The 14,707-nt window shown below is 43.6% G+C and overlaps 1 protein-coding gene across 3 annotated transcripts in view; it reads left to right on the plus strand.

Annotated features, from left to right (window-relative positions):
- Nucleotides 1–14,707, plus strand: part of plb1 (phospholipase B1) — a 233,711-nt gene that overhangs the window by 62,644 nt on the left and 156,360 nt on the right. For all 3 annotated transcript variants that reach the window (XR_009445665.1, XM_059645186.1, XM_059645187.1), the window contains exons 23-26: nucleotides 4,592–4,672; nucleotides 5,309–5,374; nucleotides 8,340–8,440; nucleotides 13,053–13,134. Coding sequence is in view for 2 of the 3 variants with exons in the window: in XM_059645186.1 (XP_059501169.1) it covers nucleotides 4,592–4,672; nucleotides 5,309–5,374; nucleotides 8,340–8,440; nucleotides 13,053–13,134 (330 nt within the window). In the remaining variant the exon portion in view is untranslated. The remainder of the gene's footprint in view (nucleotides 1–4,591; nucleotides 4,673–5,308; nucleotides 5,375–8,339; nucleotides 8,441–13,052; nucleotides 13,135–14,707) is intronic.

Genomic DNA, 14,707 nt, shown 5'->3' on the forward strand with positions numbered 1-14,707 from the left:
GCTCCTGAGATGCTGCTTGGCCTGCTGTGTTCATCCAGCCTCACATTTTGTTGTCTTACTTCATGTGATATCAAGAATGGGTTGAAGGTACTGAAACCCAAAGTCTATGAGTTTTGACAACATTCTATCAATAGAAGAACTGTGATCCAAAAAAAGCCTTGGCCCACCCCCATCTGTTCTAATACAGTTACAGCAACAGCATCTACCCAGTAGTGTTTTTAATGAGGCAGTGACCTTGTGGCATTGTTATTGGATTAGGCAGGTGTTGGTTAGCTCAGTTGGCTAGACAGCTGATTTGCACTGCAGTGTAACACTAAACAGTGACAATTCGATTCTTGTATTAGCTGAAGTTACCATAAGGATTCTCCTTTCTAAGCTTGCCCCTGCCCTGGGGCATGGTGACCCTTGGGTTAAACCAGCATCAGTCATCTCCCTAATGAGAGAATAGTCCAATAGTTTGTTAAGACTATGGGGACTTTATGTTTACTGGAGTAGGAATCCGCTGCCCTGGGCTATAACCGTGAGGACATGGCTTTAAATCCTACTATAGCAAAATTTAAATGTAATAATACCTGGAATTAAAAGGATAATCTAACAATTGTTGTAAAAAGCGGTAACATTCATTCTTGGATAGATATCTGCAGTCCTTACCCAAGATGACACAGTCATGGCTCCAGAAATGTGGTTCACTTATAATTGCCCTCTGAAATGGCCTGGTGAGACAATCAGTTTAAAGGTAATGAAGGATGGGCAGCAAACTTGCCTGGCCAGTGATGACCACATCCCACATAAGAACAAGAGAAAACAGGCAGTTGTCAAGGTAATAAAATGTGAGGCTGGATGAACACAGCAGGCCCAGCAGCATCTCAGGAGCACAAAAGTTCTGACGAAGTGTGGCATTAGGAGCCCGAGCAAAGTTTAAGTCAATGGGACTCATGGGGAGAAATCTCTGCTGGTTGGAGTCATATCTGGCACATCAGAAGATAGTTGTGGTTGATGGAGGTCAGTTATCTCAGTTCCAGGACATCTCTGCAGGAGTTCCTCAGGGTGGTGAGTTGGAGCCAACAATCTTCAGCTGCTTCATTGATCACCTTTCTCCACTGTAAGGTCAAAAGTGGAGATGTTCACTAATGATCACACAATATTCAGCACTATTCATGACTCCTCAGATACTGAAGCTATCCATGTCCAAATGCAGCAAGACTTAGTCAATATCAAGACTTGTGCTGAAAAGTGGCAAGTGACATTTAGACAATACAAATGCCAGACAACGACCATCTCCAATAAGAAAAGATTAAACCATCATCCCTTGACATGCAATGGTGTTGCCATTACTGAATCCACCTCTGGGTTTTACCATAGTGCAGAAATGGAACTGGCCAAGTCACATAAACAAAGTGGCTATAAAGGTGGGTCAGAGGCTAGGAATCTTGCAGCAAGTAACTCACCTTCTGAGTCCCAAGCCTGGCTGCCATCTACAAAACACACGCTAGGAGTGTGTTGGAATGCTCCCCACTTACCTGGATGAGTGCAACTCCAACAACACTCAAGAAGGTTGACACCATCCTTCCCAGCCGGATTGATTGGCATCCTACCCATCATCTATGACATTCATTCCTGCGCTTTGGTCACACAGCGGCTGCAGCATGTACTTCAACAGTTGCACTGCAGCAACTTACCAATGCTCCCAACGTAGCACCTTCCCAAGACCAAGGAAGACAAAGGCAGCAATTACAGAGGAGGCAATAGCCTAGTGGCATTATCATTGGACTGTTCATCCAGAGACCCAGATAACATTCTGGGGATCCAGATTTGAATCCTGCCACAACAGATGGTGGAATTTGAATTCACTATGTATCTGGAATTAAGGATCTAATGATGACCATTGTTGATTGTTGGAAAAATCCACCTGGTTCACTAATGTCCATTAGGGAATGAAACTGCCATCCTTATCTGGTCTGACCTACATGTGACTCCAGACCCACAGCAACGTGGTTGACTCTTAACTGTCGGCTGGGCAATTAGGGATGGGCAATAAATGCTGCCTGGCTGTGACACACTCATCCCATGAATGAATTAGGAACAAAAAACATATGTGTGTGTATATAAACTTAAGTACTGGCAGTAAGCCATTCAGCTCCATGAGCCTAACTCACCTTTTCCTGGAACATGGTCACTCTGATTATTCCTGATAACTTTTTACCCTTTCCTTAAACAAGATAGAGATAGAGGAAGCTGATGTTGGATAGAGATAGAGGAAGCTGATGTGCTGAAAATTTTGTCAAACATTAAGATTGACAAGTCGCCAGGCCCGGATCAGATTTGTCCTCGGCTGCTTTGGGAAGCGAGAAATGCAATTGCTTCGCCACTTGCGAAGATCTTTGCATCCTCGCTCTCCACTGGAGTCGTACCTGAGGACTGGAGAGAGGCAAATGTAATTCCTCTCTTCAAGAAAGGAAATAGGGAAATCCCCGGCAATTATAGACCGGTAAGTCTCACGTCTGTCGTCTGCAAGGTGTTAGAAAGGATTCTGAGGGATAAGATTTATGACGATCTGGAAGAGCATGGCTTGATCAAATACAGTCAACACGGCTTTGTGAGGGGTAGGTCATGCCTTACAAACCTTATCGAGTTTTTTGAGGATGTGACTAGAAAGGTTGATGAGGGTCGAGCTGTGGATGTGGTGTATATGGACTTCAGTAAGGCATTTGATAAGGTTCCCCATGGAAGGCTCATTCAGAAGGTCAGGAGGAATGGGATACAGGGGAACTTAGCTGCTTGGATACAGAATTGGCTGGCCAACAGAAGACAGCGAGTGGTAGTAGAAGGAAAATATTCTGCCTGGAAGTCAGTGGTGAGTGGGGTTCCACAGGGCTCTGTCCTTGGGCCTCTACTGTTTGTAATTTTTATTAATGACTTGGACGAGGGAATTGAAGGATGGGTCAGCAAGTTTGCAGACGACACAAAGGTCGGAGGTGTCGTTGACAGTGTAGAGGGCTGTTGTAGGCTGCAGCGGGACATTGACAGGATGCAGAGATGGGCTGAGAGGTGGCAGATGGAGTTCAACCTGGATAAATGCGAGGTGATGCATTTTGGAAGGTCGAATTTGAAAGCTGAGTACAGGATTAAGGATAGGATTCTTGGCAGCGTGGAGGAACAGAGGGATCTTGGTGTGCAGATACATAGATCCCTTAAAATGGCCACCCAAGTGGACAGGGTTGTTAAGAAAGCATATGGTGTTTTGGCTTTCATTAACAGGGGGATTGAGTTTAAGAGTCGTGAGATCTTGTTGCAGCTCTATAAAACTTTGGTTAGACCGCACTTGGAATACTGCGTCCAGTTCTGGGCGCCCTATTATAGGAAAGATGTGGATGCTTTGGAGAGGGTTCAGAGGAGGTTTACCAGGATGCTGCCTGGACTGGAGGGCTTATCTTATGAAGAGAGGTTGATTGAGCTCGGTCTCTTTTCATTGGAGAAAAGGAGGAGGAGAGGGGACCTAATTGAGGTATACAAGATAATGAGAGGCATAGATAGAGTTGATAGCCAGAGACTATTTCCCAGGGCAGAAATGGCTAGCACGAGGGGTCATAGTTTTAAGCTGGTTGGTGGAAAGTATAGAGGGCATGTCAGAGGCAGGTTCTTTACGCAGAGAGTTGTGAGAGCATGGAATGCGTTGCCAGCAGCAGTTGTGGAAGCAAGGTCATTGGGGTCATTTAAGAGACTGCTGGACATGCATATGGTCACAGAAATTTGAGGGTGCATACATGAGGATCAATGGTCGGCACAACATTGTGGGCTGAAGGGCCTGTTCTGTGCTGTACTGTTCTATGTTCTATCTATGTTCTAAGATGGCCAATACTGCGCATAGTACCCTAGGTATGGTCTCACCAATGCATGGGAACACTACCAACTGCAAGCTCCACTTCAAGTCATGCACCATCCTGACTTGGAAATATATTGCTATTCTTTCAGCTCACTGGGTCAAATTCTGGCATCAGCCTCCTCAAAAGTATACCTCCCTCCTTATACCCATAGGACCGCAGCAGTTCAAGAAATCAACTTGCCAGCCGCTTTGCAAGGTAATAAAGGAATGAATAATAAATGTTGACTTAGCCATGATGCCCCGATTTTGTGAAGGAATTGAAAATCATTACAGTGGATCTGGATTCATGTAGGCCTGGATGGCAGATTTGCTTCCCTAAAAAAAAAATTAGTGAAGCATTTTTTTAGAGGGTGGGTGCACAACTCCCAGTTTTATGGAATTGAATTTAAACCCACGAGCTGCCACAGTCTGCTTTGAATCTATGCCCCCAGAGTGTTAGCCAAGGCTTCTGGATGACTAGTCCATCAGTAGGCCTCGGAATTCCCATGACAACGTAGCCAGTGATTGAATCAACAACAAAGCCAGAGGAGAGATGGGCAATGCATAAGAAACAAGGTTGGATGGAGATAGGGGAAGGACAAGCAGGGTGAGGGGCAGATGGAAGGCGGGGGTGGGAACCACACTGTGGCTGTGGAATGGATTGTGGGTCACCAGCTCATGAGGGATTGACAGTGAATTGCTTATGTCTTTGTGACTCTGTTTCAACAGGGAATCAACTTTCAAGAAGATTGGAAGATTATTACCTTGTTCATCGGAGGGAATGATCTCTGCGAATTTTGCAAGGACCCTGTAGGTGATGTTGATATATACATGCATTGAACTTTACTGGAGTCTAGAATCTCTACTTTTCCTCACCTAACTCCAGTCCCACAATCAGCCCAGTTCGTCCCCTCCCCCCACTGCATCCCAAAACCAGCCCAGCCTGTCTCTGCCTCCCAAACTTGTTCTTCCTCTCACCCATCCCTTCCTCCCACCCCAAGCCGCACCTCCATTTCCTACCTACTAACCTCATCCCACCTCCTTGACCTGTCCATCTTCCCTGGAATGACCTATCCCCTCCCTACCTCCTCACCTATACTCTCCTCTCTACCTATCTTGTTTTCTCTCCATCTTCGGTCCACCTCCCCCTCTCTCCCTATTTATTCCAGAACCCTCACCCCATCCCCCTCTCTGATGAAGGGTCTAGGCCCGAAACGTCAGCTTTTGTGCTCCTGAGATGCTGCTGGGCCTGCTGTGTTCATCCAGCCCCACACTTTGTTATCTTGGATTCTCCAGCATCTGCAGTTCCCATTATCTCTCAGTACTTGACTTAACACCAGTCACCCTATTTTGAAGTAATTTATTGTGTGATGGATTTTCAGCATAAAGGGCATGATATAAATTTTGAGATTAAATCATCATTTTTTCTCCTTTTACAATCTGTAGAGCAAATATTCTCCAGAAAACTTTATAAACAACATCCGGAATGCATTGGATATGCTTCATAATGAGGTAAGTGTATTTCGGCGAATTTGCACTGCCCTCAAAACTTGCTAATTGGCTGGATCCTTGGCATGAACAGAGATTGAAAAAAAAATAATCTTGGTGCAACAGAATTGAAAAATAGGTAAGTTGTACCAGACCTGTATCGAACCTTGGTTTGACCACATTGAAAATACAAAGTGTAGTTCTGGTCATACAAAAGATATACAGATAGTGAGGAGGGAGCAGAAAAGGTTTACAAGAATTATACCAGAAATGTGAGAGTATACATTTTAGGAAAGGATGAATAATTTCAGACTTTTTTGTCATGAGAAAATATGCTGAAGGGTGGACAATGGTGGACAATGGGGAAGCTATGGATGTGGTGTATCTGGATTTCCAGAAGGCATTTGACAAGTTGCCACACCAAAGGCTGCTACATGAGATAAAGTCACACGGGACTACAGATAATGTAATGGCATGGATAGAGGATTGGTTGACAAGTAGAAAGCAAAGAGTAGGGGTAAATGGGTGTTTTTCTGATTGGTGGTCAGTGGCTAGTGGTGTGCCTCAGGGATCAGTTTTGGGACTGCAATTGTTTACAATTTACATAGATGGTTTGGAGTTGGGGACTAAGTGTGGTATGTCAAAATTTACAGATGACACGAAGGTGAGTGGTAGAGCAAAGTGCAGAGGACACTGAAAGTCTGCAGAGGGATATAGATAGTCTAAGTGAGCGGGCAAAGGTCTGGCAGATGGAGTACAATGTTGATAAGTGTGAAGCCATCCATTTTGGTAGGAATAACAGTAAAATGGACAATGTTTTAAATGGTAAAATATTGCAGCACGCTGCTGTGCGGAGGGACTCGGTTGTCCTTGTGAATGAATCTCTAAAAGTGGGATTGTAGGTGCAGCAGGTAATTAAAAAGGCAAATGGAATTTTGTCTGCCATTGCTAGAGGGATGGAGTTTAAAAACAGGGAGGCTATGCTGCAGCTGTATAGGGTCCTGGTGAGGCCACACCTGGAGTACTGTGTGCAGTTTTGGTCTCCTTACTTGAGAAGAGATATACTAGCACTGGAGGGGGTGCAGAGGAGATTCACTCGGTTGATTCCAGAGTTGAGAGGGTTGGATTATGAGGAGAGACTAAGTAGACTGGGATTATACTCATTGGAATTCAGAAGAATGAGGGGAGATCTTATAGAAATGTATAAAATTATGAAGAGAATAGATAAGGTGGAGGCAGGGAGGTTGTTTCCACTAGCAGGTGAATCTAGGACAAGAGGGCATCACCTCAAAATAAAGGGAAGGAGACGTAGGACTGAGGTCAGGAGGAACTTCTTCACCCAAAGAGTTGTGAATCTGTGAAATTCCCTGCCCAGTGTAGCGGTTGAAGCTACCTCGCTGAATGTTTTTAAGGCCACGCTAGATAAATTTTTGAACAGTAAAGGAATTAAGAGTTATGGTGGGTAAATGGAGCTGAGTCTCAAAAAGATCAGCTATGACCTTATTAAATGATGGGGTAGACTGGAGGGCCAGATGTCCTACTCCTGCTCCTAGTTCTTGTGTTCTTCCATTCTAATAGAGGTCTTTAAAATTACTTAAGATTTTGATGAGAACAGTTGCAAAGAGAATGTTTCTATATTTTGGGAGGAGTCATAACTGGAGTCCTTCAATATTGAGGAGGCATGATGAAATTCAGTTTTGGACATACACACAAAAAAATTTGTTTATCCAAAATGTGGTGAAAATATGAGGCAGCCCAGCAGAGGGAGTGATTGAAACAAGTCGCATTGGTGCACTTAAGGGGAAGCCATGCAACTGCATGAGGGAGAAGGGGATAGATCATGAAACTGATCAATGTAGAGGATTAAAGATGGAAGGAAGCTCAAGTGGAGTATGAAAACTGAAAGGAACAGAATGATCTACCACTGAACTGTATATTGTAAATTTATGTCAGTGCTCCATTCTTTTATTTCCCTTAATCCCCCTGCTCCAAGGAGATCAAACTCAGTCTACATAATCACTCCATGTAACTGAAGTCCCTCATCCATGGTACCATTCCAGCAAGCCTCTTCGTTCTCCCTAAGGTCTTGACATCCTTTCTAAAATGTGGCAGCCACCAAATCTAAACCAAAGAAGACAATTTCAGTTTTGGATTTGAAAATTGACGTCTACAGTCTTCATCATACAAAAGGGCTTGCATTTATGTACCATCTATCGCAACCTTGGATTTGTTCAAACGTATTTCACAGGCAAGGAAGTATTTCTGAAGTATAGGAACTGATGTTAATAAGAATTGTGGCAACCAAGTTTCATACAAAAAGTTTAAACAAACAACAAAAGAAGGAAAACCGGATGAGGTGCTGTAGTGAAATTGACCGAGAGATAAACATTGGCTAGGGTATCGGGAATAACACCCTCCTCTCTCTGGATATTGCTGAGGCACTTTTTAGTGCCTTGGCTTAATATCTGAATCTAAAAGATAGCACAACTGAAAGTGCAGTATTCTCTGTGTACTGCATTGAGAACTTAGCCTAAACCTCGCTTTCAAATCTATGCATCATAACTTGCACTTATGTGCTTCTAAAATCAGAGTGAGATTGTGGGCAATAGCCGAGTGCCCAAATCAGGAACTGTCCTGATAATGCAATATCCTCAAATCCACCTCTTTCAGCAGCAGCAACAAAATAAAGCTTCTGGAAAAGCTCAGCAGGTCTGGCAGCATCTGTGGAGGAGAAAACAGAGTTAACGTTTCGGGCCCGGTGACCTTTCCTGTCCTGAGGAAGTGTCACCGGACCCGAAACGTTAACTCTTTTTGTCTCCTCCACAGATGCTGCCAGACCTGCTGAGCTTTTCCAGCAACTTTGTTTTTGTTCCTGATTGAGGGCATCTGCAGTTCTTTCGGTTCTCTCAGCAGCGGTATGCTTTGTATTACTTACAGTTAGCTTGCTAGATAGTTACAGATTGATGCTACTTTTTCATTTTGTTTTCAGGTCCCGAGAGCTTTCGTGAATCTGGTGACGGTTCTCAACATTTTACCATTGCGTGAGCTTTTCACTGACTCAAGTGTGAAATGCCCACGGTTCCTCTTAACGTTTGTATTCTGTTTAACCAAATTTTCCATAAGATATCATAGTTAATAACCACCAAGTGCACTTTGATTACAAATCATTAACAGCAGGAAGTATGAGTTCTGAAATCCTTGACCTGTTCAGCTCTGACCTATCTGTTTGATTATTTTTATATCTTTAATGGCATACAGTATATCACAGTAATAAAGTTTTCACTGAAGACTCCAGTTATACGTTTCTGGTAAACCTAGAACCTAGAATACAGCAAAGCAGTTACCCAGCCTGTGTTTTGTTTTACCGATGTGAAGGAGCAGCATCATTTTGAATGCAGTAGACTAAACTGAGAGAAGTGCAGGTGGACTGTTGCTTCACCAGACAACGAGGAGGGAGGTGGTGAAAGGGCAAGCATTATACCTTCTGGAATTTCATGGGAAGTTACCAAGAGGGTTGGGGTTGTGCACACCACTCCCCAAAGAGATTTTGTGCCTTTATCATTTCTTATTTCTTCCCAAACTGTTTCCACATCTTAGATTTCTGAATTTAAATCGCCCCTCTCTGTTGTGCTAATGCCATCACTATGTGACAGAGGCACCCCTACACCTTTCCTTGTTTTCCTATTATTCCTAAATGTCCTTCAAGAGTCAGATCCCAGTCTAACATCTGGGAGCCATGCCTTTGTAATGGTTACCAGATCACACCAATCTATTTCTATTTGCAGTCTCAGTTCTTCAGCTTTGTTTTGAATGTTATGTGCATTCAGATACAGAAACTTTAGTTTCATCCTTTAGCCACTTCTGTAAATTTTAGTTTTATTTGTTGATTGACTCTTAGATTCATGCAATCTGTCCTTTCTTGTCATGGTCTGTTTGCCACTTATCTTTCCCTTTGACTTCGATTCAATTCTTTGATTTACCAAGCACTCCCAAATGTCACTCTTGCCCCCAATATTTTAAGTATAATCCATTCCAATTCCCTAACTGTACAGTCAGAAAGGATGTCTGACCCAGCGTGGTTCAGCTAGAGACTGCTCTATCAGCACAAATCCAAAACTAGAGCCAGTGACCATGAACCAGAGCTCACTTCTTTCACACCAACTCTTGAGCAAAGGATTCATCTCTTGAATCTATTTGTCTTATGCCAGTTTACAAGTAGCTCAAGTAATGATGGCCTTTGTGGTTTTACTTTTTAATTTGGTGCCTATATCCTCGTAGTGACAATGCAGGACCTCCTTTATCCTGCCCGTGTTGTTGAAACCTATGTATCATCTCTCCCCATTGAAAGTTCCTCTCCAGCCCAAATGTCCCAGGCCATTGCATCAATAGACAACATACTTCACAAGCTTCAAAATCTCCCCTCCCTCTACTGCATCCCAAAACCAGCCCAGCTTGTCCCCACCTCTCTAACCTGTCCTTCCTCCCACCTATCCCCTCCTCCCACTTCAAGTCCCACCCCCATCTCCTACCTACTAACCTCATCCCACCCCCTTAACCTGTCCGTCTTCCCTGGACTGACCTATCTCCTCTCTACCTCCCCACCTACACTCGCCTTTACTGGCTCCATTCCCATCTCTTTGATCAGTCTGCCTCCTCTCCACCTATCTTCTCCTCTATCTGGTATCTGCCTCCCCCTCTCTCCCCCATTTCTGAATAAGTGTCTAGGCCTGAAATGTCAGCCTTCCTGCTCCTCTGATGCTGCTTGGCCTGCTGTGTTCATCCAGCTCTACACCTTGTTATCTCATAACCCTCTTGACTCTTTGCTGTGGAGAATGGTGTCAAACCCCCGACTATGTTGTCGCCTACTATTATTACACTTCTTCTTACTCCATCCTCTTGAGTGGCTTCCCTTATCACTGTGCCATGGTCAGTTTGCTCATTCCATCCCACAGCCATCTCTCCGACCAGTACAAACTAAAAGAACCCCTTTTTGACAATTGCACTGAGATCCCTGTTCTCCTGCACTTCAGGTCTCCCTCACCTGCCTCACTAGCAGTTGCATTCTCTTGTCCCTGAACACTGACCAAATAAGATGACTCAGCCCTAAGAGGTGCAAATACCTCCTGGAACAAAGAATTCATGTAACGTCCCGCTTTCTGAAGTGTCACAATGTCTACAGTTCAGCTTATAGAGACTGAGACAAAGCTGCTCCAACTTCAAACGCTTGCCTCTGACATGTTGCTCTGGACCAAACTATCATCTAGAACCTCCCACATGCTGCAGATGCATCACAGAACCTGGCCTGCCATCCTTAGGTTTTCATGAAGTATGTTTCAGATTGTAAACATCGTGCTGTGATTCCTGTGCTATTTATTTTAAACCCTCTCAGTACTTGGCAGTAGAGGTCAGTTCTCTTTAGTTATGACTCACACAAGATTACTGTCCAACAATACAATACAATACAATACAATATCCTTTTATTGTCACATGTAATCCATTGTAGGAGTGCAGTGAAAAGCTTTTATAATGTTTATCTTCTTATGGTGACATCTTAGGTACGAGCACCTAGGTACGGTTCTTGGATACAGCAGAGGAATAAAAGTAGTTGCTTAATTACAGAGTTGAAAACAAGTTAAAAGTAGGAAAATATTAAGGGGTTAACATTATAGTGTCCTAAGTTAAGTGCTAGGGTAAGGATTTTCCCCATCACACTTCGTCCAGTTCCAGGACTGTTTCCCACGTGCTGCTCCAGAGCTGTTTCCCATGTACTGCTCTGGGACTGTTGCCCATGTACTGCTTGAGGCTCACAGCCCATGTACTGTTCTAGGGCTTACTGGTCATGGTATTCTAGGGCTCACAGGGTGTGCCTGCAGATGTTGGAGCACAAGGCCATGCTGCCCCTCCTGGGCCCACCACGGGACTGGGTCTATGCTCTCTCCCAGCGTTTTTGGGACTCAGGCCATGCTCTCTCAGATCTACCGCAGGACCTGGCCTGTACTTGCTGTAGTCTGCCACTGGACTCAGCCCACTTGCTCTGCATCTCCAGTCTTCAAGGGGTGGGGGGGGATGGTGAACAGCAAAGAAAATCACAAAGAGGAGAAAAAAAACCAGGAAAAAAGTAAAGGAACTGGTGAGCAGAGAAGCTCCGATCAGAGCATCCTACTCTGCTTCTATCTAGTGAGTTGAGATAGCTTTGTGGCAATTCTATGTTAGATGGTACTAATCAATAATTAGCCAGTTAACCTGACATTTGTCATTAGGAATAATGGTATCAGAGATAATGGGAACTGCAGATGCTAGAGAATCCAAGATAATAAAATGTGAGGCTGGACGAACACAGCAGGCCAAGTCTAGGCCCGAAACGTCAGCTTTTGTGCTCCTGAGATGCTGCTTGGCCTGCTGTGTTCATCCAGCCTCACATTTTATTATTTGTCATTAGGAAAATGTGTTAAAGAAGAAATAGCAGGACATTTAGAAACTCTACGTGCAAGTAAATAGGGTCAACATGGTTTTAGACCATAAGACCATAAGACATAGGAGTGGAAGTAAGGCCATTCAGCCCATCGAGTCCATTCCTCCATTGAATCATGGCTGATGGGCATTGCAATTCCAACTTTTCTAAAAAGGAAACCATGTTTCACAAATTTTCTGAAATTCTTTGTGGACATACAAGGAAGGATGATAAAGGGGATCCAGTAGATGTGGTATATTTGGATTATCAGAAGATATTTAATAAGGTAACACATAAAAGGGTGTTGCACAAGATAGGAGCCCTTGGATCAGGATAATGTTTTGGCATGGACTGAGGTTTCATTAACACAAAGAAGATGGAGAGTCAATGTTAAAGGGTCTTTTCAGGTTGGAAAGATATAATGAGTGGAGTACCACAAGATTCAGTCATAGAGCCTTCCTGGGATGGCATGGTGGCTCGATGGTTAGCACTGCTGCAGCACCAGGGACCCGGGTTTGATTCTACCCTTGGGTGACTGTTTGATGCTTGCACATTCTCCCTGTGCCTGCATGGGTTTTCTCCAGTTTCCTCCCACAGTCCAAAGATGTGCAAGCCAGGTGGATTGGTCAAGCTAAATTGCCTGTAGTATTCAGGGATGTGTAGATTAAGTGGGTTATAGGGGTGAGTCAGAGTGGGATGCTCTGAGGGTCAGTGTGGCCTTGATGAGCCGAAGGGCCTGTTTCCACACTATAGGGATTCTACGATTATTATTTACAATCTGTATCAATGATTTAGAGGAGAGGCGCAGTGTATAATGTAACAAACTTTGCTGATGATATAGAAATACTTGGGAGGGTATATTTTAATGAAGACAGGAGGAATGTTCAAGGGGATATTGTTAGTTTGAGTGAGTTGGCAAAAACACGGCACACGGAATTAAGGTAGGAAAGTGTGAAGTCAGACACCTAATAAGAAGAATCAAAAAGAAGCCTGTTATTTAAAAGGAGATAGTGTAGTGCAGTGGGATCTGAGTAATCTTGTGCATGAAACATAGAAACCAAGCATGCAGGTGCAGCAAGTAATTGAGAGGCAATTTTCACTTTTGTTACTAGGGCATTAGAGTTTAAAAACAGGGAAATCTCGTTTCAACTTGTTAGCCATGATCTTAAATCATGGTGTAGCAGACTTGAAGTGCTATTTTCTATGGTAATTTACTTATCTGATTAGTGCCTTAAATTTATTTCCCAACAGGTTGCTCTGTAATTGTGTCATTACACCACAAGACAATTCAATACAGTTGGAAAAACTCCAAATCCTGAATCGTGAATACCAGGTATGTGACAAAACTGGACTTAAATTTATGCAATAGCTTTCAGACCCTCAGGACGCCACAAAGCACTTTATGGTCAAGGAAGTGTCACATTTATCAACCAGTTAGTGCACAAGAAATAGTAATGTAATGTGACCAAATAAGCCATTTTGGGAAGAGAGAGAGAGAGATAATGGGAACTGCGGATGCTGGAGAATCCAAGACAACAGCCATTTTGGGAAGATTGTTTGAGGGATAAATATTGGCCATTTAAAAAGCCCCTCTGCTCTTTTTTAAATTTTTTATTTTTATTCATTCATGGAAAGTGGGCATCACTGCCTGGCCCTGCATTTAATGCCCTTCCCTAGTTACCCTTGAGAACATGTTGCTGAGCAGGCTTCTTAAACCGCAGCAGTGCTATAGGTAGACCAACAATGCTGTTAAGGAGCATATTCCAGGATTTTGACCTAGCGACACTGAAGGAACAGTGATAGATTTCCAAGTCAGATTGGCAAGTGGCTTGGAAAGGAACTTTCAGGTGTTCCCAAGAATCTGCTGTCCTTGTTCTTCTAGTTGGAAGTGAACATGCGTTTGAATGGTCCTGTCTAAGGAGCCATGGTGAATTTCTGCAATACATCTTCTAGATGACACACACTGTTACTATTGTGTATCAGTATGGAGGGAGAGTGTATAGTGCCAAACAAGTGGACTGCTTTGTCCTAGATAGTGTCAACTTCTTGAGTATTGTTGGAGCTCTACCCATCCAGGCAAATAGAGCATTGTCTATCACATTCCTGACTTATGCCTTGCAGGTGGTGGACAGACTTTGGGAAGTCAGGAGGTAAATTACTTGCTTAAGGATTCCTAACCTTTTACCTGCTCTTGTAGCCACTGTATTTATATAGCTAGTCCAATTCAGTTTCCAGTCAATAGTGATCCTCAGGATGTTACTAGTTGGAGGTTCATTGATGGTAATACCATTGAATTTCAAGGAATAACTTAGATTCTCTATTGTTGGAGATAGTCATTGTTTGGCGTTTGTGTGCCCCTGAATGTTGTTTGCCAGTGGAAGCCCGGATATTGTCCCGATCTTGTTGCATTTAAACATGAACAGCTTCACTGACTCTGACGAGACACAATGGAGCTGGACATTGTGCAATCATCAGTGAACGTTCCCACCTCTGACTTTATGATAGAGGGAAGGTCATTGATGAAGTAGCTGAAGATTGCAGATCTAAGACACTGCTCTGCTCTGAGGTACTCCTGCAGAGATATGGTGGAGCTGAGATGACTGACCTCCAACAACCATATCCATCTTTTGAGCAGGAAAGCTGACGTTTCAGGTCGAGACCCAAAATGTCAGCTTTCCTACTCCTCTGATGCCAGCTGTGTTCATCCAGCTCTGTACAGTGTTATCTCAGATTCTCCAGCATTGGCAGTTCCTACTATCTCCACATCCATCTTTTGTTGTGCTAGTTATGCTTCTAACAAGTGGGGTATTCTGCCTGATTTCTATAGTATCGTGGGATCTTTAGCATTCATATGAGAGAACCAAAAGGGCCCTCAGTTACACCTCATCCAAAACATACCACTCCTG

This window comes from Stegostoma tigrinum, chromosome 4 (genome assembly GCF_030684315.1).
Source record: "Stegostoma tigrinum isolate sSteTig4 chromosome 4, sSteTig4.hap1, whole genome shotgun sequence".
NCBI lineage: Eukaryota > Metazoa > Chordata > Chondrichthyes > Orectolobiformes > Stegostomatidae > Stegostoma > Stegostoma tigrinum.